At 45.6% G+C, this 25,650-nt stretch overlaps 1 protein-coding gene across 1 annotated transcript in view; it reads left to right on the forward strand.

The window, feature by feature from the left end:
* The first annotated feature begins 1,509 nt into the window (after nucleotides 1–1,509).
* LOC131554896 (alpha-2-macroglobulin-like protein 1) overlaps nucleotides 1,510–25,650 on the forward strand; it is a 28,395-nt gene continuing 4,254 nt past the window's right edge. Inside the window, exons 1-31 of the mRNA XM_058800490.1 lie at nucleotides 1,510–1,577; nucleotides 2,133–2,316; nucleotides 3,560–3,610; nucleotides 3,951–4,095; nucleotides 4,751–4,803; nucleotides 5,117–5,137; nucleotides 5,556–5,715; nucleotides 6,287–6,371; nucleotides 6,763–6,874; nucleotides 8,166–8,274; nucleotides 8,807–8,916; nucleotides 9,701–9,865; nucleotides 10,617–10,841; nucleotides 11,733–11,796; nucleotides 12,240–12,385; nucleotides 12,651–12,797; nucleotides 14,006–14,179; nucleotides 15,174–15,279; nucleotides 15,833–15,941; nucleotides 16,036–16,261; nucleotides 16,479–16,605; nucleotides 16,747–16,868; nucleotides 17,042–17,093; nucleotides 17,414–17,497; nucleotides 17,986–18,162; nucleotides 19,386–19,467; nucleotides 19,565–19,721; nucleotides 21,744–21,818; nucleotides 22,556–22,709; nucleotides 24,116–24,297; nucleotides 24,701–24,916. Coding sequence (XP_058656473.1) covers nucleotides 1,510–1,577; nucleotides 2,133–2,316; nucleotides 3,560–3,610; nucleotides 3,951–4,095; nucleotides 4,751–4,803; nucleotides 5,117–5,137; nucleotides 5,556–5,715; nucleotides 6,287–6,371; nucleotides 6,763–6,874; nucleotides 8,166–8,274; nucleotides 8,807–8,916; nucleotides 9,701–9,865; nucleotides 10,617–10,841; nucleotides 11,733–11,796; nucleotides 12,240–12,385; nucleotides 12,651–12,797; nucleotides 14,006–14,179; nucleotides 15,174–15,279; nucleotides 15,833–15,941; nucleotides 16,036–16,261; nucleotides 16,479–16,605; nucleotides 16,747–16,868; nucleotides 17,042–17,093; nucleotides 17,414–17,497; nucleotides 17,986–18,162; nucleotides 19,386–19,467; nucleotides 19,565–19,721; nucleotides 21,744–21,818; nucleotides 22,556–22,709; nucleotides 24,116–24,297; nucleotides 24,701–24,916 — 3,888 coding nt within the window. The remainder of the gene's footprint in view (nucleotides 1,578–2,132; nucleotides 2,317–3,559; nucleotides 3,611–3,950; nucleotides 4,096–4,750; nucleotides 4,804–5,116; nucleotides 5,138–5,555; nucleotides 5,716–6,286; nucleotides 6,372–6,762; nucleotides 6,875–8,165; nucleotides 8,275–8,806; nucleotides 8,917–9,700; nucleotides 9,866–10,616; nucleotides 10,842–11,732; nucleotides 11,797–12,239; nucleotides 12,386–12,650; nucleotides 12,798–14,005; nucleotides 14,180–15,173; nucleotides 15,280–15,832; nucleotides 15,942–16,035; nucleotides 16,262–16,478; nucleotides 16,606–16,746; nucleotides 16,869–17,041; nucleotides 17,094–17,413; nucleotides 17,498–17,985; nucleotides 18,163–19,385; nucleotides 19,468–19,564; nucleotides 19,722–21,743; nucleotides 21,819–22,555; nucleotides 22,710–24,115; nucleotides 24,298–24,700; nucleotides 24,917–25,650) is intronic.

Genomic DNA, 25,650 nt, shown 5'->3' on the forward strand with positions numbered 1-25,650 from the left:
GGGCTTGTCTGCCTTAGGCAGCACAGCTGCTGGCAGCAGCAGTACTTAGTTACTGTATTTTGGTACAGGGGCCCAATTTAAATAAAATTTTCCCCAATTTTTTACTGGGACGTCATCAGAAACATTTGGATTCAAATTAATTCTTTGTGATGTCCGTGGATTTTTCTCCATGGTTCTTCTTCTGTAGAACTTCTTAGTATTATTTGCTTCTTACTGAAATTTCACTCCTGCTGGTTGTCTTTCTGTTTTTGTCTAACTAGGTTGGACTTGAACTCAAACCCCATTTTAATTTTGGAGACTGACATGTGCTCCCAGATCAGTGACATACAGTGCTTTAACCCAAGGTTCATCTGCAGTGTCAGTGCTAGGTTAAAGGCTGGTGTGCCCCCGTTACATCAGACTGTGGTCTAAGAGCATGGGTGCTAAGCACACGGATGCAGACTGGCCAAAGTAAATCCAGGGATTGCTTCATCTGGGAGCAAGGCACAGGCAGATGGCAAATTCTCTCTGTGCTTGTGTACCTTTGGTTGTGCTCTGCTAAAACACAGCAGGGGCCAGGACTGAATGAAGATGTGCACCTTCAATTGAGGTTGTAACTGGAGGGCAAATTCATCCAAGCCCTGTGCTCCTCACTGCTGCCACTCAGGAGATGGAAACACAAGAGTTGCATTGCACTAAATAGTTATTCAGTTGTTTGCAACACACAAGGGTGCAGTGCCCAAGAAGAGTCTGGAGGAGGGGGATGGTGGTGTCAGTGTAGAATCACCTTATTGCAGGGGGAATCTGTCAGAAGACTGGGCATCCAGCTTGGGCACATGTAGAGTAGTGATTTGATAAAATATGTGTGGACTTAAAGTGTTCACACATATTTTATTTATTTGGAAAGGCCTAACAGTGGAACTATGAGAGGAGTTGGCATAGGTAGCAGGAACTGCCCTGGAAATGATTCTAGAGTGCTCAGGAGGATCAGACATGGCTGGGATGGATGGGTGGACAGAGGTAGGAATGCATGGGATGGAGGTGATTTGAAAGGATTTTACTCCCAGCTTGGAGTAACGACTGGATGAGGGGAAGATCACTAATGTTACTTTTTACAAACTGAGGTCAGTAGCTGATGTGCAGATTTGGCTCTCATCAGATACTACAGCCAAGATCCAGACCAGTCACAGATGAGATGAGACTCTCCCAAGTCCCCTTCAGCTTGAGTTAGAGACACGTATTTCCCTATATCCCTTTCCAGTGTCTTGGCACCTACGGCCTGGAATACCACCTGAATGTAAATGTGGGTGGAGAACTGTGTTATGTGACCTTCACTCTGCTGTTGGTGGGAGCAAGTAAATATTAGCTCATGTCATTAGCCTAGAAAAGATATTATCTCCATATATTAACTCCCCTACTCTTTGAACCTAGGAGCATCTGAGGGGGTGTTTAGGATTGCTCCAACCCATCAGTACATGCAGTTCTCTCCTCCAGTGTGGATCTTGTCAGCTTTCTGTCCCAGTCCAAGCAATGGGTGCACCACTGCTCCTCTTAGCCCTGACCCTACTCCCAGTTGCAGCTGCAGCAAGCCTGGAACCGTGAGACCCTCTCCTTTTGATTTTGGGGGACTGGGGGGAAGGGCTTGTTGTTGAGAGGTGATGCTGAGGGGCTGCACTCTTTGGCGCCCCAGAGCTGGATGGTGGGAGCCTGGCTCCCAGGGGGCTGAGCAGAAGCAGCTCCTGCAGAGTCCTGGGCATTGAGCACTGCAGTGTTGGCTTGTGCAGGAGCTGCACTACAGAGGCCACAGGAGTTCTGCCTCTGTTTGTGCTGTGCTGCTGGAATGAAATCTGGTGTGAGGATGGAAGCCTAATGCCTCAGCCACTGCATGTTTGGCTTCTTTGGTTTCCTCACACAGCCTTGCTCTGTGTCACCACTCACTGGTGGTGACACAGAGAAACTGGGAGTTCTCTATACTGGACATATTCCTCCTTTCTCATTTGAAAAGGAGCTTAAAAGAGCTAAACTTCCTTCAGTGCAGTCCTCCAGACATTTCTCACCCTTGGTCTACCTCTTCATGAAAGCAGCAGAGATGTGTGCTGGCCTGTCCACCTCAGCCTCTGACCTGTTTTTGAACATGTTCTGCTCTCTTCTAGTCACTATATGGTGGTGTTCCCTGCTATCCTTCGGCAGTGCCAGGAGGAGAAGCTCTACATTCACTTCAGCTCCCTGACTGAGGCTGTCCACCTGGCTGTCACCTTGCAGACAGAAACCCAGAATCACACACTGGTGGAGCAGGATGTGGAGAAGCCAGGCACTTCTCAGAGCATCACCTTCCAGGTGAGTGTAGCTGTGGCTACTGATTTGACAGGAATTGCTTTCACATTCACACAAGAGCATGGCACTTCTCTGGGTACACTGTCCTTTTCCTTGCCATAGCTTCCAAGCAGGCTAAGTATATTTCCCTATCAGTGCTAGGCAAAATACAACAGTGTCCTGGAGTCTAAGATAGTAGGGCATCTTTTCCATGTATAAAAAGATTTTTATAGAAAAGAACAGATTTCTTTTTATCTGTATCAGTACATTTCATCCTACTTAAAGCGTGGTGCTAAATATTTATTTTCAATTTAATCAGTGTTTTGCCCCTAAAAGTGCTTGTATGTCGCAGCAAAAGTCTATGAATTGCAAATACTTTCTTTTGATCATTGTTTCCTCAGGAGCCTGTCCCTTCAGCTCCAAGAGGACCATTGTGCTCTAAAGCTGCACCTACATTGCCAGATGTAGTTGCAGCCTGCATAGACATTGAGCTTGCTTTAATTTAGCTGTGATGGCACTGAAGCAACAATGAATTGAATTTCACCAAGGATATTTCTGGATATTTCTGGAGTGGCTTGAGTTCCTGTCATTGCTAACTGCTGTGGTTAGCTTATCTAGACACACTGACTACAGAACCTTAAGCTACGTTTCTGGAGAGCCATGGAGATGTGTGTGGTGCTGAGGCTCTACAAACTGCCCCTGTCTTCCTCAGCACAGCACAAAGTCACTGTGCCTATGCCCTGATTGCCCTGCAGGCTCAGCAGAATTCAAGAGGGGCTGTAGTCACTTTTAGGCTTTACATCAACATGACAATGATTAATTAAGAATTTGGCGCCAACCCTTAGGAGAGAGCAAGTCCTGGTTCTGGAAAGCCAAGGAAGTCTGCTGTTAGCAAAAAATAAAACCCACCAAAAAAAAATCTTCCTCCTGCTGAGCTTGGTCTCTCTGATGCTGAGATGTCCTGTGTTTGCCTCATCAGTATCCCACCTCTCATTACTTAGGATCTGACTTTCCTATGGCTTACTTAGTTCCATAAAACTCTCTCATTCATGTTAAGTGGGAGAAGGACATGTTGGTCCGTTCACTATTAAGTTCATGAACAAGGCAGTGACTGCTTCTCCCTCACAAGTGGCTTACAGAGTCATACGGAAGATTTTGGACTCTGAAGTTTGGGGATTTTTTAACAGTGAGATGATATCTTATATATGTGATAAGATGCAAAGTTTCTGATGAATTTTTTTCCATTTCCTTGTGTCAATCAACCTAGGTGCCAGACTTCATGTTAATTCCTGCAGGAACAGATGATTCTGAGACAGAGGTAGGACATGTCTCTTGTCTACCTCTCCTCTTACAAATTAGAGAGCTTCAGCCTCTCCTGGGCCTGAGCCATGTTAATGTTGGAGATACAGGGTGGAAAAGATAGTAAAGAGGAAAAATAAATGTGCAAAGAGGCAAACATGACAAGCAGAAGGGCAAAGAAAAGGGAATGAAGAAGCTGGACAAAAAAAAGAAGACTATGACTGGGGAAAGGAGAGACTTTAATCACAGTAGATGAAAGGAGGAGGGGGACATTGGAGATTTTGGAAGGACAAGTGCCTCTGGTTCGCTTTCAAGCTCTTTGTAGTCTGAGGTAATTTGTTTTTTCTTTAACCTGACAGTCAGAGGAGGTGGCTTCTCTGCATGTCCTGATCCACAGTGGAGACAATGTGCTCCTTGACGGTAACAAAAAAGTTCTGATCAAGCCCCAGAAGAATATAATTCTGATAGAGACAGACAAGGACTTATACAAACCTGGAGAAACAGGTAAGGCAAGAAGGCAGCATATTGAAATGGGGAGGGAAGGGTCAAAGATAACAGCCACACCTGGAGGGAAGATTTCACCAAGTGCAGCAAGCTAAGGTTGTTGGAGATGGAAGGAAGCAGATCTCTATTATCCAGTGTTTCTAGGAACAGTCTGAGGCAGGATGCTCCCCTCCAAGGTGTGCTACACCAAATTCCCAACCTGCTGTTCCTGGGTGTTGTTTTGGTGCCATATCTCTAGTGAGACCTAAAGGGAAAGCCAGGACTCTCCAGGACACTGGACAGCCTTGAAGACTGTTGCTCATATTTGAGTAAAACCTAGAGTGTCAGTTCCAAACTGTATAATTACAGAGTCCCCACATTCTTCACAACATGAACAGACTGCAGACAGACTCCACTATAGACAATCCCACTGTTTACCCCAGTTTGTAATCTCTCTAGGTAAAGGCAGTGGGGTTCTGCAGCACACAGCTGGTATAAGCCTCCCAGACAAAGCCTGGGGTGGGACGTTCTGGGGAGGGCTGGTTGGGAAAAGGCCTGAGCATCTCTGAGGTAAACAGAGAGACATGAATACTGGAGCATAGAAAAGGAGAAGCAAGTTTGTGCAAGGACATGTTGCAGCCAGAATACTTTACTATGTTTTTCTTTATTTCTACAGTGAAATTTAGAATTGTGAACCTTGATGAGAACCTTAAGGTCATTAAAAATGAGGTGAGTATCACTTTGTGCTTTTCTAGAAGTAGGAGCTTCAGCATGAGACATGTTGAGAGGCTCATGAACAAGATATCTCCTTTCATGCCTGTTAAGACATAAGAATAAATTCTTTTAGGAGGAAACCACTCATCCACTGGTCCCTTGAAGAAAGACAGGTGTAAGCTGGCACAGGGGGAGGAGAAGATGTACTGTGGGGTCTGGATGGGGCAGGAATTTCCGCTCAGGGACCCATGTCAGGCAGAGTTCTTTATACTGGTTCATATGGATGCTGTTTTACAAAACTGAGATTGTGTTTCTCTTGTTTTTACAGTATTCCCAGATATGGCTGCTGGTAAGTGACAAAGAAGTGACCGAAGGGATATATCTGTGATCCTTCTACTGTGATCCTTCACTCCCAGAGTTGTGCCACAAATGTAACTTCATGAAGTTATGGTTACAGTTCAGGTTCAGCTGAAGGTTTTTCTGTGTGGTCAGCTTCTATGTGGTCAGCACAGCTGCTTCTCCTTCCCGTAGTGTTATGATGCTGCCACTTCCCAGTAGCTTTACTGTTCTAGGCAGCCTCTGTAATTCCTAAGTTTACTAAAATAATACTGGAGGGAAGCAAAGGTATCTCTCCTGGCAATCTAGAGTCCTCTCTACTGGGTCAAGTTCAAGCCCTTGTAGTGCCTTCTTGTGCCTGAGCGTGGCTGGACCTTCCAGGTACATGTGCCCAATGTGACTTGTGGCTCTGCGTGTCCTTTCCCAAACAGGATCCTGAATACAACCGTATTGCTGAGTGGCTGAATGTAAAGTCAAATCACGGCATTGTGGATCTGTCCTTCCCCCTGGCGTCTGAAGCATCCCTTGGGAATTATACCATCTCAGTGCAGCAGAACATGGCTCATAAAAAATTCAGTGTTGAGGAATATGGTGAGACTTCAACATCAGAGGGGTGGGAAAAGCAGTGTGGGTAGCTGGAGGAGAGAGCAGAGTGTCCATCCCACCTTTTGCCTTGGGAGAACAACAGAATGGACACAAGGATGGATGGGTCTGTGGGCACATCTCACATGGGGCTGGAGGTTCTGCAGCTATGCAGGGTACAAAGGAGAGGCTGTGGGGTGACATCTCACTCTGCCTGCATCTGGGCCCTGTAATGAGCACGTTTTGCTGAGCTAGGTGTGTCATCCACTCCAGTCAGATCCTGTAATGGGAAGTGGAATCATGCCTTGGTCCCATTAATTGGCATTGGTAAAGACAAAACCTTGTGCCCTGTGCCTTGCCTGAGCTGGAGTAGAAAGCAGTCCCATGTGCAATTGCAGCAGAAAGTACAGGGTGGTGTGGCTGGAGGGAGTAACTCGACTGCCCCATGGTGATGAGGAACTAGGAATGTCACTGTCTTTCCCTCATCTGAACTGCAGCTATAGCTTCTCTCAGTGTCCATACTAATCCACACCATCCATTGGTTTTTTCCTCCATCCTTATCCTACTCTCTTCCATACAGTGCTGAAAAAAATTGAGGTGGAAATTGAGTACCCTCCATATATCACTACATCAGATGAGGAATTTCAGCTGGTTGTCTGTGGCAAGTGAGTACATGATGCCATTGTGATCTCTGCCCTTTGACTCCACTGTCACCTCCAGATTGCTCAAGAAAAAGAAGTGCTCTTCCGCTTGTTAGTAGGATCTTTTTGCATTACCCTGTGTCTTGGGGAGACAGATCACACTCTGGAATGGGCTCCTTGTCACACCTGGTCACTTACTGTGAGGCTGAAGGACACTAAAGTTGCTGGGTGTAGTGGGTGGAGAGGGATGCAAAATGATTTTAAAGGATGAGCTAAAGTTCCTGAGCAAACAAGGTACAAAGCAAAGCTCTCTGGGCTCCACTTCCCCTGAGGAGGATGGGAGGTGTCCTGTACCAATATTTCTGCTGACAGTCAGCAGACTGTCTTTGGTGAATGTTTCTCTCTTTTGACATAGGTATACTTATGGGAAGCCTGTTCAAGGGAAAGTAGAAATCACTGTTATGACACGCTCCCAGGAAAGGAAAGGCAATTCTACAGGTTCAGTGATTCAGAAGCAAAACAGCTGGGTAGGTGAACAAGCAGGAGATCAAAAAGTGTCTGGAAATGTGTTTCTGCCCCCTTAGCCTGCCGCAATGCACCTCAGATGGGCACCAACCTGTTCAGTCTGGTGTCTTCCCAGTTGCTGGACATGATCAGACCACTGATTCCTCTTCCCATAACACTGTGCTTGAATTACTGCTCTAGCTGTGCATTCCTGACTCCGTGCTTTGGGAGAAAGTGTAAGCCATGGGAAGCAGTGGTGCCTGGGACCTTTTCCAAGGGTCTGTATCACATTGTGTGCAATCAGATCACCCCACCTCGTGGGGCTATTCAGATCCCTGAATAGCCTACCAATAGCCTACCAGGGCCTATTCAGCCCTGTGACCACGCACACCAATAATCAGGCTATCAGAGCATCACATGGACTGTGGATCCATGCCCTGTTTCTTGCTCTACCCCTGCACAATGAGTCATCTAAAGCTTGCTAGTGTCTGGTCTGAAATTATGTCCATTGCTGGTTACATTTTCTTCTCATCTGTGTCCATTATTTTTTGTGGTTATACTTTGCATTTGGTTTTTTCCCCACGGGTTTCAGATGCACGGGTTTTGGCCTGAAAGTCGCAGGAAAATATTTTTAAATGTCAGACCAGCCAGCAATGAGCCAGAATAGAAAAATCTAGCTGGATCTCTGCATTTTTTAAAATGCACTCCAGCTGGAATGCTGTGCAGTCTTAGCTGTGCAAAACATCAGCTGAATGCCAGCTCCACATGGCATGTAAAAGGCCCTGAAAGGTTCTGAGGAGCACTTCTCAGGCATGGCTAGAAACACTGGCTATACCCAGGCTCTGCCTCAATGATTGGCAAAGCTCTTGCCATCTGTACCTGGCAGGATGCCTGTGTTTCATATGGCCATGTCACGGGAATGGTCATGTCTAGAAAGCCACACTGTCAGGCTTTATTCATCAGGGCCATTGCATTTCAGGGGGACCTTTAGCTCACATAATGAAATTCATGCTCTCTCAGCTACAGGATTTGGGCTGAATCCAGTCTCCTGAGATTCTCTGTGACATAATTAACCCTTATGTGATTTGCCTTAAGTACTTTTTTTTTTGCTACTTTTTTGTGATTGTTTAATCCAAGCATATTGATTTCTTTTCTGCCTAAGGTATCCATGATGGGTTTCTGCAGTTAGGATTTGGGAGCTTTCCTCTGTTCCAAAAGTATCGGGAAATACTTCTTTAGGATTGCCTGGCATCTATGGAACAGTTTGTTTTCCTCCACACCACACTCATTCTCTCTGTTCTCCTCTCTTTGCAGACAAATAAGGATGGCTGCGCTACTTTCACAATAAAGACAGAAGCTCTGGAAATAAATGAAGCTGACAGCTACATAATTGCAAAAGGAAAAGTGGTGGAAAATGGAACAGGTACTGGATAATATGTAGAGCATTCTCTTCTTCACAGGCAACATTTTTGGCTTTGGTCTTTATGTGGCAGTGGAATTTCTTTTGAAAAAGTATCTTGAAGGTTCCCATGTCTTCTGTTATGGCAATAGTCTCTATTCTAGTACCTCTTCCATCTGTTTTTACCAGATTTCCTAATCCTTCCACCGTTCACCTCCCTTCATGTGTGGATAACTTCATAGTGATTGCCTGGACACCAGGGTGTTCCTCAGCCAGTTGCAAAGTCCTAGACTGTTTAAACAGTCATCTAGTTTCCCTTCATCTTCAAAAAACACAAACAAATAAACATGTAAATAGACACTTATAGCCTATTATGCATCATGTCATGAAGCAGGAAGCCCAGAAAGCTTGATGGAATAATATCCTAGAAGAATATATTTTCTCTCCTAAATTTAGAGCTTGTAGATGTTGTAAGTAGTGTTGAAGTATGTTTTTTACTTCTGCTTCCCTAAGAGCACTGCTTCAGATTCAACAGATTTTTCATTTCCCCACCCAGGAGCCCATTCTGAGGAAACGGCTCAAATTTCTGTTGCATGGATAAAGAAAGCTGTACAGTTTATCAACCTCCATCCATTCTACAAACGAGGGATACCATACACAGGGAAGGTAACATTCATGGATCCCTTCTCTGCTCAGAATGCATCACAGATAAAACCTCTTGTGGGAAGAAAGGAACAGTCTCCAGGAAAGTCAATGCTGCTCTGCTGGCACCCAGAAACTAGGAGTGAAGCCTCGTGTAGAAGAAATTTTTTTCTCCCCATCCTAACATAGTATATTTCCTGGACTGGAATTCTGGGGCCAGCTGCAGTTTCTGGAGGCTTCCCCAGGAGCATCTCCTGAAACTAATCTGTGCATATGGGATGGGGATGCGTCAGCAGGCACATAACATTCCCTTTGGATAAAAACTCATGGTAACTTGGCAGAAATCTCTAAAGCCTTGCACATCAGTTCACTGGCACTAATTTCTGACTCGGGTCACCTGGGTGATGCTAGGACTGCTGTCCTGGGGCTAGAAACACTTTCACCTGGGCTGGTACTGACCCCAACACAGAGGGCAAGGAACAGCAAGAGTTAAGTTGTTGGGGACAAATCTCTTTCTGATCATCAAAGATCCTCCAGCATTGTCCAAGAAACACCTCAGGGTCTGAAGAGTTCACCTTTTCCCCCAATAGAGGTGTCTCATTTGCCTGTATTACTGTTTTGTTCCAGTCCTGAACAGCTTCAAATTGTTGGTTTCATGTATTTATTGGACTTTTATTTGGATCCTTCCAACTGGTCTGAAAGCTAGAAGGGCTGAGGGAACCAAGTGATAGAAGCAATTAAAATGAAGCACTGTCAGTGCCTCAGAGGCTGGCACAACAGGGTATTAACTTCCCCCCCTTCCCTCCAGATGATCTTCTACAGTGAAGACTCTCTCCTCAGTTATGAAACAATCCATCTAATAGTTGATGTCAATGATGAGGAGACACAGCTGTCATTCCTCACAGATGAGATGGGGGAAGCTCACTTCATACTGGATACCACCAGTTGGAACAGCACGATGGTTTCTCTGAGGGTGAGTATCAGCCACTGAAAATCTTTTGTCTGGTGTGGGGTGTGTCTGTTGGAGAATTTTGCTCAGACATGACTTGAAGGAAAAAAGGACATGAAAATATACAGTTGATGGAAAAGTAAAAGGCAGCTGTAAGCAGCAGTTCCCAAGCCTGTTTCTGTAAATAACTAGGTTCTCAGGCACGTTTTTATAAACAGCAGGGTTCTCAGGCAGTCTTCTCATAACAGGTAAACATTCTGTCCTTGGCTGTTTTGGGAACAGACATGGAGGTTTTGAGAACCCTTCATATCAGGGTGAGAACACAAATCTTGGTTTCAATAAACAAACCACAGATAATGAAAACAAAGGGAGGGGTTAGTGTTTGATCTGTAGCCTATGATGAGCTCGGGTTTGCAATATGTATGAACTTAATTAACACGGTTATAAAAACGTGCCTTTTGGATCAATAAATCGGAGTTCGATGCTGATCAACAAGGATGGGTCGTCTCCCTTCGCTTTCAACATGTGTCCCATGAAAAGATAAGAGGAAAAATGAGATTGTGGTCAAATCTACTAGGCTTAGAATTTTGCTAAAACTTTATAAGAAGAAATCTTGTAGGAGACTTTAAAATGATGTTTCAACAAATTATTGTAGGCACACAGATGTGCAGTCTGCCATCAGGTCAGGTGATAACAGAGTTTCGGCAGGTGTACAAGTTCCCTTGCATCACTTGATACTAACTGTGTTGCCACCTTGTGTTTATGTGCTCGGAAGGGTACCCACCGCCCTCCAAGTGACAACAGTTCATTTTCTGATGTAATTGAAGAAGAGGCCTTCCATTGGCTGAAACCTTTCTACTCTGAGAGCAACAGCTTCCTGGAGATCAAGGCCAAGGATTACATGATGTCCTGTGATCAAGAGCAGGAAGTGCAGGTGGATTATATCCTTTCCCAAAATAAACTCAGCTCTGAAGAAGACCACATTGATTTCTACTACTTGGTGAGCACAGAAGACAGCTGATTCTCAGGGCAAGGTTATGCTTACTGGCATTTTACCCTTTTCTCACAGCAAAGAGATGCTCAAAGGAAAGATAAAGCTACTCCTAGACAGTCAGCTTGTGACTTCTGTTCTGCCCAAACCTGTGCCTCCTTTCAAGTTCCTGGACTTGCTCCTAGCCCCCAGCTGCATTGCTTTGTTATCCATGTCTTGACTTAAGCTTGGGTGATAGATGCCTGCCATTTGCCCCTCTTTCTCTTATGTCCACATGGATGGCATTGGCTGGCTAGCCCGAACTCTGCCCAGAAGGTGAGCCCCGGATGTCTATCTGTGTCTGGGGCAATCTGTCTGAGAACTAGGAGGCAATCTCTGGGGCAGCTGACATTGCCCCGCCTGTATCTTTGCAGGGAAAAGCTTGAGAGCCCTTGCACAGGGCCTTGATGCACAGCAGAGGTATGCAATAGAGTTTTCATGAAGTCCCTTTTGAAGAAAGTGAGTCAAAGCAAAGGTGTGACTAAGGCCTAGCTGAGAGGTTGTGACTGTCTTGGTTACTGGACTGGACTCACTCGTACAATCAGAAACTACTGGATACTAGTAATGCAAAGATCAGAGTTCACAAGGTCTTAAGAGCAGAGCTTCATAGCCTATAGCTTCAAAAGTACCTGGCTTTGCAAGCAGCCTCACCTTCTCATGGCCTAACCAACACCTCTCAAGTCCTACCCAGTTATACCATCAGCATCTCTGCTGCAGAGATGGAAATGGAAATCATGTCCTTCCAGAGGAACTTCTGGGGCAACATTTGTCAGATACCATTCTCTCTTCCTGTGTTCTTTTCACACTCTCCTCATGCTCTTGGAATTCAGACCCTTGAGTGGTGCTTCTCTTTTTCTTCAGGTGATAGCAAAAGGCAAGATCCTTTTCAGCAGAAAGAAGAAGGTGCCAATTACTCAGCATGAGAGTGAGTAAAACCATGAGAAGTGTCTTGTAACACACTCCAGAAAACTGACCACTCTACAGTGACTCTGTCTGCAGATGTTATTCTTATCCACAGGTGGGAAATATTGAACTGAGTTCTTAGTGGTGATCCTTCCCCTAAGACCAACACAACCTCCTCTCAATTCAGGGTCTTTCTAGGCAACTGCTCCTTCTGTCTTGTCTAATTGATATAACATCCAATCTTATGACTTTGCTGCTAACTTGTACCTTTGAAGAAGACATGAGTCAAAGCAATGGCTGGTATGCTTGGTTTATTGCTAATTTGTGACATTGTCTGTGTGGAGTGTTCTTATCTGCAAGGTAGAAATTATTAAGTCCCTCTTTTGATTCTTAATGTGTGTCCCACTCCAGTGAGTTGATTTGTTTGGATGTTGTCCCTCTCTTCCTCGCTGCTGCCTATTGCAGATCTGCAGGGCTCCTTCTCATTGACTCTGCCTGTTGGCAATGACTTCCTGCCCAACATCAAGCTTCTGGTGTATGCGATCTTCTCAGACGGAGAGGTGGTGGCTGATATGGAGCAGTTTGATGTAGAAATGTGCTTTAGCCATCAGGTGAGCAGAAATCACACAAGGAGTGTTTATAGCATTGCTGATGTGCTCTGATCTACTGTAGTTCTTGGTCCTGTTTTATCCTCATCCAAATGGTGTAAGCTGGATATATTTAACCTTCTCAAAGGATTTCCAGGATGGCTTGACTCAGCACTTCATCCCCCTTCCCTACCTTATTCAAAGTCCTTCCCTCTGCAACCCAGACATATAAGAGTCAGAGGGTCCCACTCTCCAAGGCTAAGCCCCCAGACCTTGTCTTCTCTTGCAGGTGGCACTGGAATTCTCACACAAGGAGGAGGTCCCAGGCTCACAAGTCAGGCTGAACCTCATGGCTGCTCCAGGCTCCTTGTGCTCTGTGCGGGCTGTCGACAAGAGCGTCCTCCTGAAGAGGAACCAAATCCTAACAGCAGACAGCGTGAGTGCAGCCTGCCCTGTCCAACCCCATAATGTCTGCCTGCCTTCTGCCTCCATGCATGGGTGGCAGGGAGCCCAAAGGATATCCCAGGACAGCTGCAGTGTTAGGTGGCTGCCCTGCCATGCCCTTCTTTGGCCTCTCCTGAGCAGTGATGGGGTGATTGTGTTTCTCACCCTCAGCCCTGTGCTGTGAGCCTCTGCCTGAAGGGAGGTGGATGCTACATGGCACTGCAGGGGGAGGCAGGGAGGGCCGCTTCAAGGAGATGCTGGTGCTTTCTGCTTGGAGGGAGAGTGCTTAGCAGCCTCCCTCACATCCACATCTCTGCTCTACCATCTTCCACCAAACTGTGATTTTAAGCCTTTAAAATGGAATTTTGCCCTGGCAGGGTCCTCCTATCCCTCTGCCCCAACCACTGCTGAGTTAAAACCATGCAACAGAACAGTGCTTTGGAGCAGTTCTTTAGAAAACAGTCGCTAGATGAGAGCAGCCAGAGCACCCAGTGGCCGGTGAAAAGTGGTCAGTATTTTGTCAGCACCCAGGTGGATTCTGAGAATCAGAAGTGTTGGAAGCACCTGCCTTAAAGCAGCTGTGTCTTTCAGAGGAACTAATTTAAAACTTGGAGTAAAAATACTGCGAAACCTGAAAATCCTAATAGAAATCCACAATGTGTACCAGAGATAAAACAGGTACATGCCTCATGCAAAGTAGTAAGTTAAATTATAGCAGTACAGTGTGTTACAAAGAAGCCTCACCAAATCCAGGGGGATGCACTACACCAGTTTATAGAGCCCACAGTGTGATCTGGTGTCCATTTCATAGGGATGCTGTGTAGTGCAGAGCACTTGCATCATCTGCTGACAGGTATTTAAAGTAATAATCTTTAAACATGTAGATCAGATGTGCCAATGCCTTGTATTTAAACTGAAGCATTTTTATCCTAATTTTGCACCCTAGTGTTGAAAGGCTTGAACTGTCTTGCAGCCTAAAAGCTGCTTGTCTACATCCACTGCTTGGAATGATGTCCTTTAGTATATATTATCCTATATATGTCCTTTATATTATGTCCTTTTGTGTAAGCTGGGTCAGTGCCAACTTCCTCAACTGCAAAGCTCTTCAATATGGAATAGAAGGCTACAACCCAAAAGTTTGACCCATACACATGGTTGTTGGCCAGCTCTGTTTGAAGACTTGTGTTTTTTCCATTGCAGTTGTATGGTAAAATCTTCAATAACAGCTTCATGTTAGGAGGACGAGGCTTTCCTTACCGCCTGGAAGATTTTGAGGCATACCCTTGCCTGCCCCAGCAGCCCAGACCCCACAAAAAGGCTAGGATGGGTGCACCATGGTACCAAAGTGAGGCTGATGTCTATAACCTGTTTAAGGTGAGTGCCTGCACCTCCTCTAAACTTTCCCAACTTTGCCCTAGTGAGTTCCAATATGCTGTCCTGAATGCCTACAAGAAATCATCTGTTCCATGTTGTCCGCTGTAGCCAAACTCATTTGGGGACTATGGGGAAAGCTGAGTAAGCACAGTACAAACCACCTGATAGGAAGAAGATAATGTAAAAATGAACAAATTTACTTCAGGCTCCCATAACTACAAAGGAGAGGTGGCAAGAATACCTGGGCACCTCACCATATTATGACCAATCACCACTTGGCTATTATTGTATTTACAAACTGCTTTACTCTGTGTTTCATTGAGCATCTCCTTACTTATCCTCAACCAGTTCAAATAAAAGGAAGTCTTTCACAGTTTGGCTTTATAGCTAATTGTCAAGACAAACAACGAAACAAACTGATATGCTAACAAGCATGATAGCCAGAGAAGTGTTAACATGTCTGCTAACTGAAATGCAAGAAGTGCTGAGTGTTGCTTCTGGCAGAATGCTCTTTAATGAAATATATGCAAAATGTATGAGTTGAAGCTCCTCAAAACAGGAGAAGAGGGTAACAACACACTGAAAACAACCCAAAATGTCTGAATTGTGTGGGTTTCTTAATTTGACAGAACTCTACTACACAAATACAGAACCTGATTCCCTTCAAAAGGCATGTTATTGTGCTGTCTCCTAGATGATTATTCCTTCGACTGTGTGTCATTGCTAGGGTTGGGCATATGAAGTGCACATCTAGTTGAAATCTGCTTGTATGAGAAGAAATAGTTGCTCCCAGTATTCCTCAGAAACTGGTTTCCATTCCTCATGCACTGGTCAGAGTCTGAGCCACAAGGTTATGCATATAAAGAAGCAGCATTTAAAAATGTTTCAACACTGGCCACCAGCCCCCATTTGACACCCATGATCACGAGATAATTTCAACATTCCTTGTCCCCTTTGGTTTATCAGTGATTTACTGTCTGTACTATTTTCCCAGAAACTGCGCATGAAAATATTTACCAACACCAGAATCAAGAAACCTGTTTCCTGTGTGCTTCCAGAGTTTCATAAAAAGATATCTCCAAGAAAACACCCTCTTCTTGGTAAGGAACAGACACGTCCAACTTCTTTAGTGAAGGGGCTTCCCTCTCCCAGTTCTGTCCAGCCTGCAGCTGAGACAACTGAGCCCCATCCTGCTGTGTTTCTTGTTTGTGTATAACAGCAACAAAGCTTGTGTCCATTTCAATGGACCTGATTTACAAATCACAGGGAGAAGCTCAAATCTCCATGCTCTCTTGGTGTCCCTGTGTTCACTGTTTTTCATACAGAATGTAGTGTGCTTTCTACCAGCACTTTCACAGATTATTTAAAGGAGCGTGACTCCATTTCAGCGTGCTGTCTCCTGCTGCATCCAGACCAAATTTGGATCTGTCAGACTGAGCCTTGGGCTAAACTATATCCAGCTCTGTCTCCCTAAAGCTCTGTTCCCCAAATATACCCACACTGTGTCAGATTCTCATTGAAACACCAGCCCTGTCCACTCACATTCTGTGTCAAAAAACATTTGTGGTTTGTGTTAGATTGCCTGTGAATGAAGAGCTAGTTTCACCTGTAGCTATATGTGCTGTTTTCTGAGGTATCACTTGCTCCTACCAGGCAGGCAAGTTACCCATGCTGATTCTAAACCTCACTCTGATGACAAGGAGAAGCCAAAACCACGGACGCTTTTCCCAGAGACCTGGATTTGGGATTTGGTGTCTGTTGGGTAGGTAACAGCCTCTGCCATCCTTCTCCAGGGGCACTCCTGGAATATTCTGACTGCTTCTAAGCATGTCCTCCTCTTCTGCTTCCTGCTGCAGGGATGATGGACGAGCGTCTCTCCAAGTTGCTGTACCTGACACCATCACAGAATGGAATGCCAACACCTTCTGTGTTGCCGATATTGGCTTTGGTTTCTCGCCTCTGACCTCTCTTAGGGTCTTCCAGCCATTCTTTGTGGATGTATCACTGCCATACTCTGTGATCCAAGGGGAGACTTTCAAGCTAAAAGCCACTGTCTTCAACTACCTCAAGGACTGTATCCAGGTGAGTCCCTCCAAGTGAGTTTCCCCAATTACATGGCCTCTGTCAGAACAAAATCTTGAGCCCAAAGACAAACTCTGAACTCTTTAGGAGCCCTTGATGCTGGTATCTGGGCGACAAAGCATAACCTCGTACTTTATCACCCAGGTATTTGCTGCTTGGTGCAGTGCCTGTTACTGACACTAACCCTATGTGTGTCTGTACATCCAACCATGCTCAGGTCCACACCACTCTCACAGAGACCCCAGAACTGAAGGTGGATGCCTGTCCAAGCTGCCAGTTCACCAGCTGCCTGTGTGCCAACGAAGCAAAAACCTTTGCGTGGAATGTGAAGGCGACCAAGCTGGGTGAGGCTGGGCAGAGGGATGCGTGGCAGCTCCTGGGAGGAAGGGTGGAGTTTGCCCACGTCTGCATGTCTGGATCTAATGCTTGTACATACAGCTGTCAGCTGGAAGTGCTCAGCAATGTGTCCCCTGTGCTCCCTGCAGGCAGAGTGAACGTCACCGTGAGCAGCGTGGCAGAAGAGTCACACAGTCTGTGTGCTAACAAGATTGCTGTGACACCTTTGCAAGGAGGGAGAGACGTGGTGATAAAATCTCTGCTTGTGAAGGTTGGTCACATCTCAGGGTGGAGAACCCCTGGCAACAGGTTTTGTCCCCTGGGGCAGTCAGCAAGATGCTAAGAGGAAGTTTAGCACCTTCTTGGACATCAGACCAACTTGCTAAGGCAGGGTGACTTCCTTTCCTGTCCTCCCTATCTGAACTACTCTTTCTCCATCTGCAGCCAGGAGGTGTCCTACAAGAGAAGACCCAAAATGCCTTTCTCTGTCCTGCAGGTAGGGGACAAAAATTCCTGACTGCCATTGATCATGACACCAGGATGGAGGGGACAGGACTACTGCAAATACCCAGAGGTGGGAGGGAATTAATCAGAGAGCAAGCCCTGGTGGCACCATCCTGCCTGGGACAACAACCACTATAATTTGTCCTTATCAATCTTTTACCTGGCAAAATTTCCTGCATTGAGGCATGTGTTTGCAAGTTTTGGCTCCTGTGACTCGATGTCACATTATGCTTCACCTGGGTCTCCTTGGATGTTTCACTAGTATGAATGGCTTCTACCATGGGATAAATGTCTGGGTTCTGCCTTCCTCAGATAACACAATCTCTGAAGAGTTCTCCCTGACTCTGCCTGCAGAAGTGCTGGAGGGATCTGCCCGAGTCACGTTCTCTGTGATTGGTGAGAAAGGCTTTTCCTGCTCTTCGGTCTGTCGTGAAAAAAACTTGCATAAAGCTTTGGCCTTATTGATGCATTGACCCAGCTCCTAATGAGATAACTTGTAAGGGGTGTGACATTGGCCTCAGAAATATTGATCAAGTAATCCTTTCCAATATTTAAGTGAACCAAAACAATCCTTGCATATTTCCACCAACTTTGTCTTTGCAATTCCTTTCCCATCTTGATACCCACTCAGGAATGACAGCTCTCTTTACCTTTCTTCAGACCCCCTCAAGCTTCCTTTCCTCCTCCCAGAACCATGATGGCTTTCCTTTCTGTGCTGGCCTAATGTAGGAAGGGTCACCAGAAATCTCAATCATGTCTGTTCAGACAGGGACTGGCTCTTTTCTAGGATCCCAGCAGAGCCTAGGGAAGGCAGCAGTCCTTTTGCTTCACACTGCTCAGTGCCTGTGCTTTTCCTTTCTCATGTCTCTCCTCTCAAATGTAAGGTGACATTATGGGTCCAGCACTCCAAAATTTAGACCAGCTGCTAGACATGCCCTTTGGCTGTGGTGAACAGAACATGGTCAAGTTTGCGCCAAATATCTTCATTCTCCAGTACCTGAACAAGACTAAACAACTGGACCCAGAAATTAAGGCTATAGCACTGGCATTTCTGACAATGGGTAAGCATTGTCCTTCTTCCTTCTGCTGCAAAATGAAGCTGCTAGAAATCAAGAGTGTGGGGCATAGATGTGTTGGGGAGCTGAAGGGCAGGAGTGGGAGTGACTGCCAGAGCTATGACAAAAGGAAGGCATCACAGAGAAAAGGGAAATGTCTCATGGAAAGAAAAGTTTCTGAAGAAAGCACAACTTGTCTCTGCTGGTAATTGAGGTGCTAAGTCCGCTTTTTTGAGAAAGATATAGGTAATTAGTGATTTCCATCATTATGTGATGCCTGCTAGTTCCCTTATCACTCCAAGGCTCACAGAAGCACCTTGTGAAAAGATGGCATCAGCTGCTATTACATGGAATAAAGAGTAGCCTTTGGGAGTAAATAGGAGTTCAGTAGCTTAATGTTTCCCTGTGTTTTAGAAAATATATTTTGGAGTCATGTAAATTCTCTCCAGTATAATCTGAATTTAATATAGTGCCTATGTTCATGTCTCATGTTGTAATGGGCCTCATATTTCAGCCTGCCAGTCTCCTTGTCTGGACAGGATTTGACTCCTTTTCTTTCCCCCTTTTTCTCTGGTACTGCAAGCACGTACTGAGATCATGTTCATGTATTTGGGAGAGTGGGGTCTACCCAAGAGAATGGTGGTGGTAGAGAGGAAAGACAAAGGGTAAACACTAAGGCCATGAGGAGGCTGGAGGTAGACCAAACAGATGCAGACAGCATTCTGCCCTCAAGGTTCAAAGGCATGGCTTTGTTGCTTCCTGTACATCCTGTAAAAAAAGTGTTTTGTTGAGTCCCAGCAGGGCTAGGAGGAGTGCTGAAAAGTAATTAGTGTTTCATTTGTGTCCCCTCTAGGAAAAGCCTTCCTCCTCACTCCTACCACCCTTTTTGTTCACAGCAAAGGCCCTGAGGGCTCCCTGGCACATGGGGAGCCATGAGGTGGCTGAGCATGCCACCCTTCTGCCAAACAGCAGGGCAGGAACCCACAGCACTGGCTCCAAACAGCTCCAGTAATGCAGAGCAGCCTCCTGGCCACTTCAGCAGTGCTGTGCAGCTGCTTCTGTCACACTGATGCTGTGGGGTGCAGGGGCAGCTGGGGCCGGTGCCCTTGTCTCAGCAGCTCTGACTGTAAGACTGGTGAATCCTCTTGCTGGGGAGCCATCTTCGCATGGCTGGGATACAGTTTGAGGTGCTACAGGTGCTCACAATCAGCCATGTCTTGTTGTCACAGGCTACCAGCGTCAGCTGCTCTACAAACACGACGATGGCTCCTACAGTGCCTTTGGGAAAGGTGATGAGCAGGGCAACACGTGGTGAGTGACCACAACTGCTACTGTCACCCTAAACCCGTTGTCCTTGCTGGTTCATCTCCTGGCTGTGACATGGGATTCCTCTGTGCTCTGCTCACAGGCTGACAGCTTTTGTAGCCAGGTCCTTTGGGCAGGCCAGCTCCCACATCTACATTGACAAGGACCACGTGCACAGCGCTCTGCGCTGGCTGCAGAAGCACCAGCTGCCCAGTGGCTGCTTCCAGAGCGTGGGGAAGCTCTTCAACAATGACCTGAAGGTATGGCTGCCAGACATGGGAGTGGGAGCAGGAGGAACTCATGGTGAGGCACGGGGTTGCTTCCTCAGCCTTTTCCACTGTGAGCTGTTTTTGGGATCTTTAGCTTGTCAGAGTGACCCCAAGATGGGTTAGAAAGTCTCTTTTCCCAGCCTGGCGCTCAAAGAAGGAGTCAGGGCTCTTCATTTCTCGCTCTCAAGGTTGTTTATTGTATCTTAGCTATAAAATTCTCTCTCCTGTCCTGCCGAGGTCCACTCAGCAAGACAGTCAGAGGCACTCTGCCTGCCGCGGGGCAGTGTTATGTCTTTATACTAAAAACTATGTGTACAATGGTTACAATTACTTTCCAATACCTATCACCTATGTTAGACAGTGAGCTTCTACTCTAAGCCAATCTATAAGTGCTAACACCGCAGCAGAAGATGGAGGCCAAGAAGAAGAAGAGGGAGAAAGGCAGGATACACCCAGATCCCTCCATCTTGTCCCCTGAACCTCCATTCTAAAAACCCCAAAATCTGCTTTTTCACCTTGTGATAAATTTGCTGTCATTCTACTTAAACTGTCATGGCTTGCAGATCTTCATCTAAGGTTGGTAACTTGCTCCATGGGTCACAATCAAAACCAGAGGCATCTTGGGCTCTGTGCCAGGGTCTCTGAGCCCCCTGGCAGGGGTCTTGGCTGCTCAGGACAGCCAGAGGGATGTCCTGGGTCCTGACAAGCAGTAGCACAAAGCAATGTCCCCATGGCCTAGCACAGCTAAGGTATCTTCCCAGAGCTGAATGGAAAACATGGTCTAAACCAGCAGTCATTTCCTCTGTGTGAGGTTTTAGACTCTGCTAGGCTTTCTTAATTTTCACTCTAGCCAAAGGAAAACACAGCTAATTGTGCCAAGGCACTTCAAGGGCACAGGGAAATGAGAAATATTTTTCTATTTTAGTGCTTGTCTAGAATACCCTGGCTGGATTCTCCCTCTTCTCATACCTTACAGTGCACAATACTCTGTGCTCTAATACAAGATTGTCTGAAGACACAGTTGTCCCTCCACTGCCCCAAAAATATGACTCCTCCTAGAGCTTGTCATCCCCCAAATGATGCCTGCAGTGTAGCTGGAAATGCACCAAACTCTTGGTGAACATGCCCCAGAGCTTTGGTGCTGAGCAGTGCGTGTGCAGTATGGCAATACGTGGGTTCATTGCCTTTGTAAAGGTACACACTGGTCAGATTACAAAAATAATCCACACTGGTCAGATTACAAAATCGCCCATGTCAAATACAAGCCAAATTTCTGAAAGAAAACAGGCTGCTACATTCATAAAGCAAAGGGTTATGACATTTTTTTCCTAAAATTTGAATGCAGTACAAAATAAAACCAGAGTGTACATGTAGACTGTTCATCCTTGTCTGACTGTCACTAATTTCCCACCTTGAGCTTTCTATCTGAACAGAACTTTTTGGAATAGGTTTTGCACCTCCACCTGCCTCACACTTACAAAGTTTCTTCTAGTCAGTGTGAATGAAACTTAGCATCTTAGCCCAATTTCCCCCTCTCATTTTAGATGTATTCTCATCTCATATCTGACGATGTAAGCAGAACTTCCCCAAGAATGAATGCCCTCTGAGATGAAAAGCAGCTCCTGAAAGCCTGTTAAACACATATTAACCTGTAGTTTCTCAAAGCCAGATGACTTATTTGTAAACTTGCATAAATTCTTCTTTATGATGCAAATCCCGCATCATAAAAACTTTATTCAAGTGTACAGTGGTAACATATTTAATGAGATAAATTGCTTTACAGTTTGTTTCATGCCTTTCTATGAGAATGGATGTCTAGGCTGTTTGAACAACATGGCTGAGACTGCCCTCAACAGCAAACTATTCAGCAAGTGAGCCTGGAGGGCTTTCCTGTCCAGGAATGCCCAGAAGCACATTGCTGTGCTGTCTCAGATGCAGGTTTTGGGGCTATGCAATGACAGGCACGCAGCGGTTGGGTTTGTCCTTTCCTGATGACTGTCTGTGTGCTTGCAGGGTGGTGTGGACGACACAATCTCCCTAACAGCCTATATTGCTGCTGCACTGCTGGAGCTCCATCTGGAGAGGAATGTAAGTCACCCCTAAACTCCTGCAGGGCTTGGGAGCATGCTCCTCCATTCATTCCTCCCCTGGCTGGGGGCTTCAGGGGCTACCCAGCGTGAGCTGGTGAAAGGTTCTGTCATTCCCCCCTTGCTACACAATAACAGGAAAATTTTATCTTGGTGAGGAGTTCTTAATATAAATGGCCTGATTTGCAGCAAAGAAGAGCACTTTCTTCCCAGCTCATCTCAAGGGAAACAATTGTGTCTGAAAATAACAAAGGGTTTGCAGGGAGAGGCAATGGGTCGTTAAACTGAGCAACGGGGCTGAAGGAGAAAAAGAGACTACTTTTCAGGTATGCACTGTCCCCCCTCCCCCAGATGAAAGCAGTGATCTTCAAGACAAGTGTAGACTGTTCTAGAAAAAAAGAACTGATGTTCTAGACTTAATGGTACAGTTCTAAAAACATCATACCCTTCAGGATCAGACACCCACAGCATGTGACTGACAATTCTGAGCCAGCATGTTACCAGACACTTTACATCTGGATTCTCCAGTGTATTAGCAATTCCCTATCCCAAAAATAAGTCCAGCACACCTTTGTTTCAACCCACAGTCAGCGATGCTGTGACCCCTCTACCTCACACCTCACAGTCCTGGGAGAGATGCTAGCACTAAAGTACATCAAGGGTGTGTCTGGGATAGATGTTCACAACAACATGGTGTTTGGTCAGAGGAAATTCACTTGGTTTGGATTCCTTTTTCAGGACACCATGTTGGAAAATGCCTTACATTGCCTCAAGAACGTAACACTTGATGAGACAAGCCTTTATGTCAAGGCTTTGATGGCTTATGTCTTCACACTGAGTAAAGACATGGAGATGAGAAAGCAGCTCCTGGATATGGTACAGAAGGAAACTGGTAGGTTGTTGCTTTGGGGTCCTAGAGATCACGACAGTGTTCAAGGTCTGATATCTGTAGCATTTAATTGCAGTATTCTGTATTCACAAATACATTTTTGTGTCAGAAAATCATAATTTATTCAAACTATGACAATCTCTAGTTTTCTCAGACTCAGGAAACAATTTCTAATCAAAAGCAGCAGTAATTATCCATGCTTAATTTGTGCAGTTAAAATGCTTATTTGTGTCATGGTGCTCCTGTCATTCTTCAGCAATTCATACATAGTACAAGAGATCTTGCAGAGCAAACTTGTTTCACCATGTCTGTTCAGCTGCTGGTCAGAACATTTACATGAAAAATTCAAACCTTTTGACTGCTGCTCCATTGCTGCTCTACTCAGCTCAGGGCCCTTGGGTGGGTGGACCTTTACTGCTGTGCTGCTGAGCTTGATTCTTCCTTTTGTCTCCTTAGCTTGGGGAAAAAAATAGACTTCTGTCCTGAGTGAGGACGCTGGGGTAGGTGTTCAAAACACCTAAGCCTATGGTTAAATATTTGGTAATATTACCTAAGTTGGTTTAAGTAAGTTCTTCCCCACATTTCCTTGTCTGGCAGTGTGGTGAACTACATTGAGGGCTGAAAATGTTAAAATATTAAAAAAACAAAGGGAGAGAGGATTTTTCAGCCTGACCAGCTACCAGTGCTGAGTGTTGCTCACTGCATAGCCACTCAAGCTGCCAGCTGGAACAGGAAGGAGTAGAATTGCACGCATTCAGTGCAGTACTTGTTCAGAGCTACCTCTGTGATAACGCACATGGAAGAAGGAAAATACCTTCCATTGTGATAAACATAGTGAAGGTTCTCTGTAGAGGACTTTAGCTAAATTCTGAAGTATTGAGGCTGGTATTATGCAAAGAAGTGAAGTTTTTTTCTGAAAACTGACTTTGAATTTAAAAGCATTTCAGGTTTTCACATTTGTACCATTGCGGAAGAGTCCTACATAATTAAATCTGACACGATTAGATTAAATTCTTAGCTGAATTTGGTTAGTCTCCTACTATGACTGCAGCAAAATATTCCATTGGACTCAGATGTATTCAGTGCTTGTGAGCTTGAACCTGAAGTGGGAGCCCAGCTCTTGCTTAAATTGCCCTTCACTATGCACTGCATAGTGAGGATGCCAGCAAAGTAAGTTGGGTAGTCTTTATCCTCCAGTAGCCTGACAGCAATTCTCCCTCAAAAACTGGTCTTGTACACCAGGCACAAGTGATTGGAAAGATGAGTGCTAGAGCTTTTCAGCATAGGGGGTCCTGTTATTCTATGCTATGCACATGCAGAAACAGCAAAAATGCTGGAGCTTGGAGACATAAATTTGAATATACAGGGATCTACAGTTCTACTCTTCCACATATTGCTTCCCTCATCAGCACAGCTACTGACATCGCAATCTGCTGATGAAACATCTTCTTCCATGATTGAGACTGTAGCCTACATCATCCTGGCCCATGTCTCCAAACCAGACTCGTCATTCAATGAAGCCTCTGTGAGCAAGCTTGTTCACTGGCTCAGTGCACAAAGAAATGCCTTTGGAGGATTTGCTTCCACACAGGTAACAAACCAGGGAAAATCATGGGGGAAAAAGTTGTTGTGCCTGGAGTGATGTGCACATCTCTCACATGCATGTCACTCTAGACCCATCCTTTGCAGACAAAGGTATATGAGCCCTGTTTGGAAAAAGGAGTGCCATAGGGAAACTCTTCTCTGTGTAGTGTAATTGGGATTACCCAGGATCTCTGGCACTGCTAAGCCCAGAGCTCACAAGCTGCCTGTTCCAGGTAACAGAAATCATCCTGCTGCCTGTGGCATAGGCCCTATCTATGCACTTAGTGGGATAGAGCCTGCCTGTGTCAGAGTGTGAATCAGGGCCATGAGGACTGTAGTTCTCTCTGCAGTCCCTGAACTGCTGTGCTGGGTTTTGTCCTGCAGCAAAGTGACTCTGACTCTCCCTCCAGGACACTGTTGTCAGCCTGCAGGCCCTCGCTCAGTATGCAGCCCTGATTCCTCAGGAGATGAGAGATGTCAAGGTGGCAGTGAAGGGAAAGGGGGCTTCTCCACTCGAGTTCCATGTGCACAGGAAGAACAAGCTGGTCCTGCATCAGGCATCTCTCCCTGCAGACACAGGGAGCTACACAGTGCAAGCGACGGGCAGTGGCTGCGTTTATGTGCAGGTGCGTACGCGTGAGGAACAGAGCTCCCAGGCTTTGCCTCTGACACTGAAGGGAGGTTTGGCTTTAAGCAGCTACTATAGCCTCAAGTTCTGAGTAGGATTTTGCCTTCTAGGCAGAATCATGTCAAACTTGAAGGTACTCAGGTGTACTTTGTTGACAGGGTTTCATGTAACCATCTCTGGTATCTCCTCAGAAAAGTCTCAGCTTTGCTGTCCTATCCTACAGAGGCATGTCATCATTAAGAAAACAGTAGATCTGAAGTCAGGAGTAATGAGACACAGAAGATTACATGCTTTGATTTTGAATGTGTGTTGTTGGTGTCACTGCTTCAGGAGCTGGACACTGCTGACACAAAATTCTTTGGGTATTTATCATATGCAGAGAGGAGGAGTGATGTGATACCACAGTCCTCTTACTCCAGTACACCGACACAACTGGTTCATCAGGAGGATATATCTCATTTTTCTGGCAGTTTTGACAGTTGTTCACTTGTGAGCCATTCATCCAGCAAAGAACTCAAAAAGGAAAACTTCAAAAGGTTTTCACTCCCTGTGAAAACCTTTTCTGCTGGGTCACTTCTGTTCAGATGATGCCCACAGAGAATCTTATGATGTTCACAGAGAATTGTTAATGCATGTAGGAGGTAACTAGAACCATACTACACTTGCATACAGTCCATGAGCATAAGAGACCTGATGAGCACAGGCTGGGGAGGCAGTCAGATCACCAGGCAG

This window comes from Ammospiza caudacuta, chromosome 2 (assembly GCF_027887145.1).
Source record: "Ammospiza caudacuta isolate bAmmCau1 chromosome 2, bAmmCau1.pri, whole genome shotgun sequence".
Lineage (NCBI taxonomy): Eukaryota > Metazoa > Chordata > Aves > Passeriformes > Passerellidae > Ammospiza > Ammospiza caudacuta.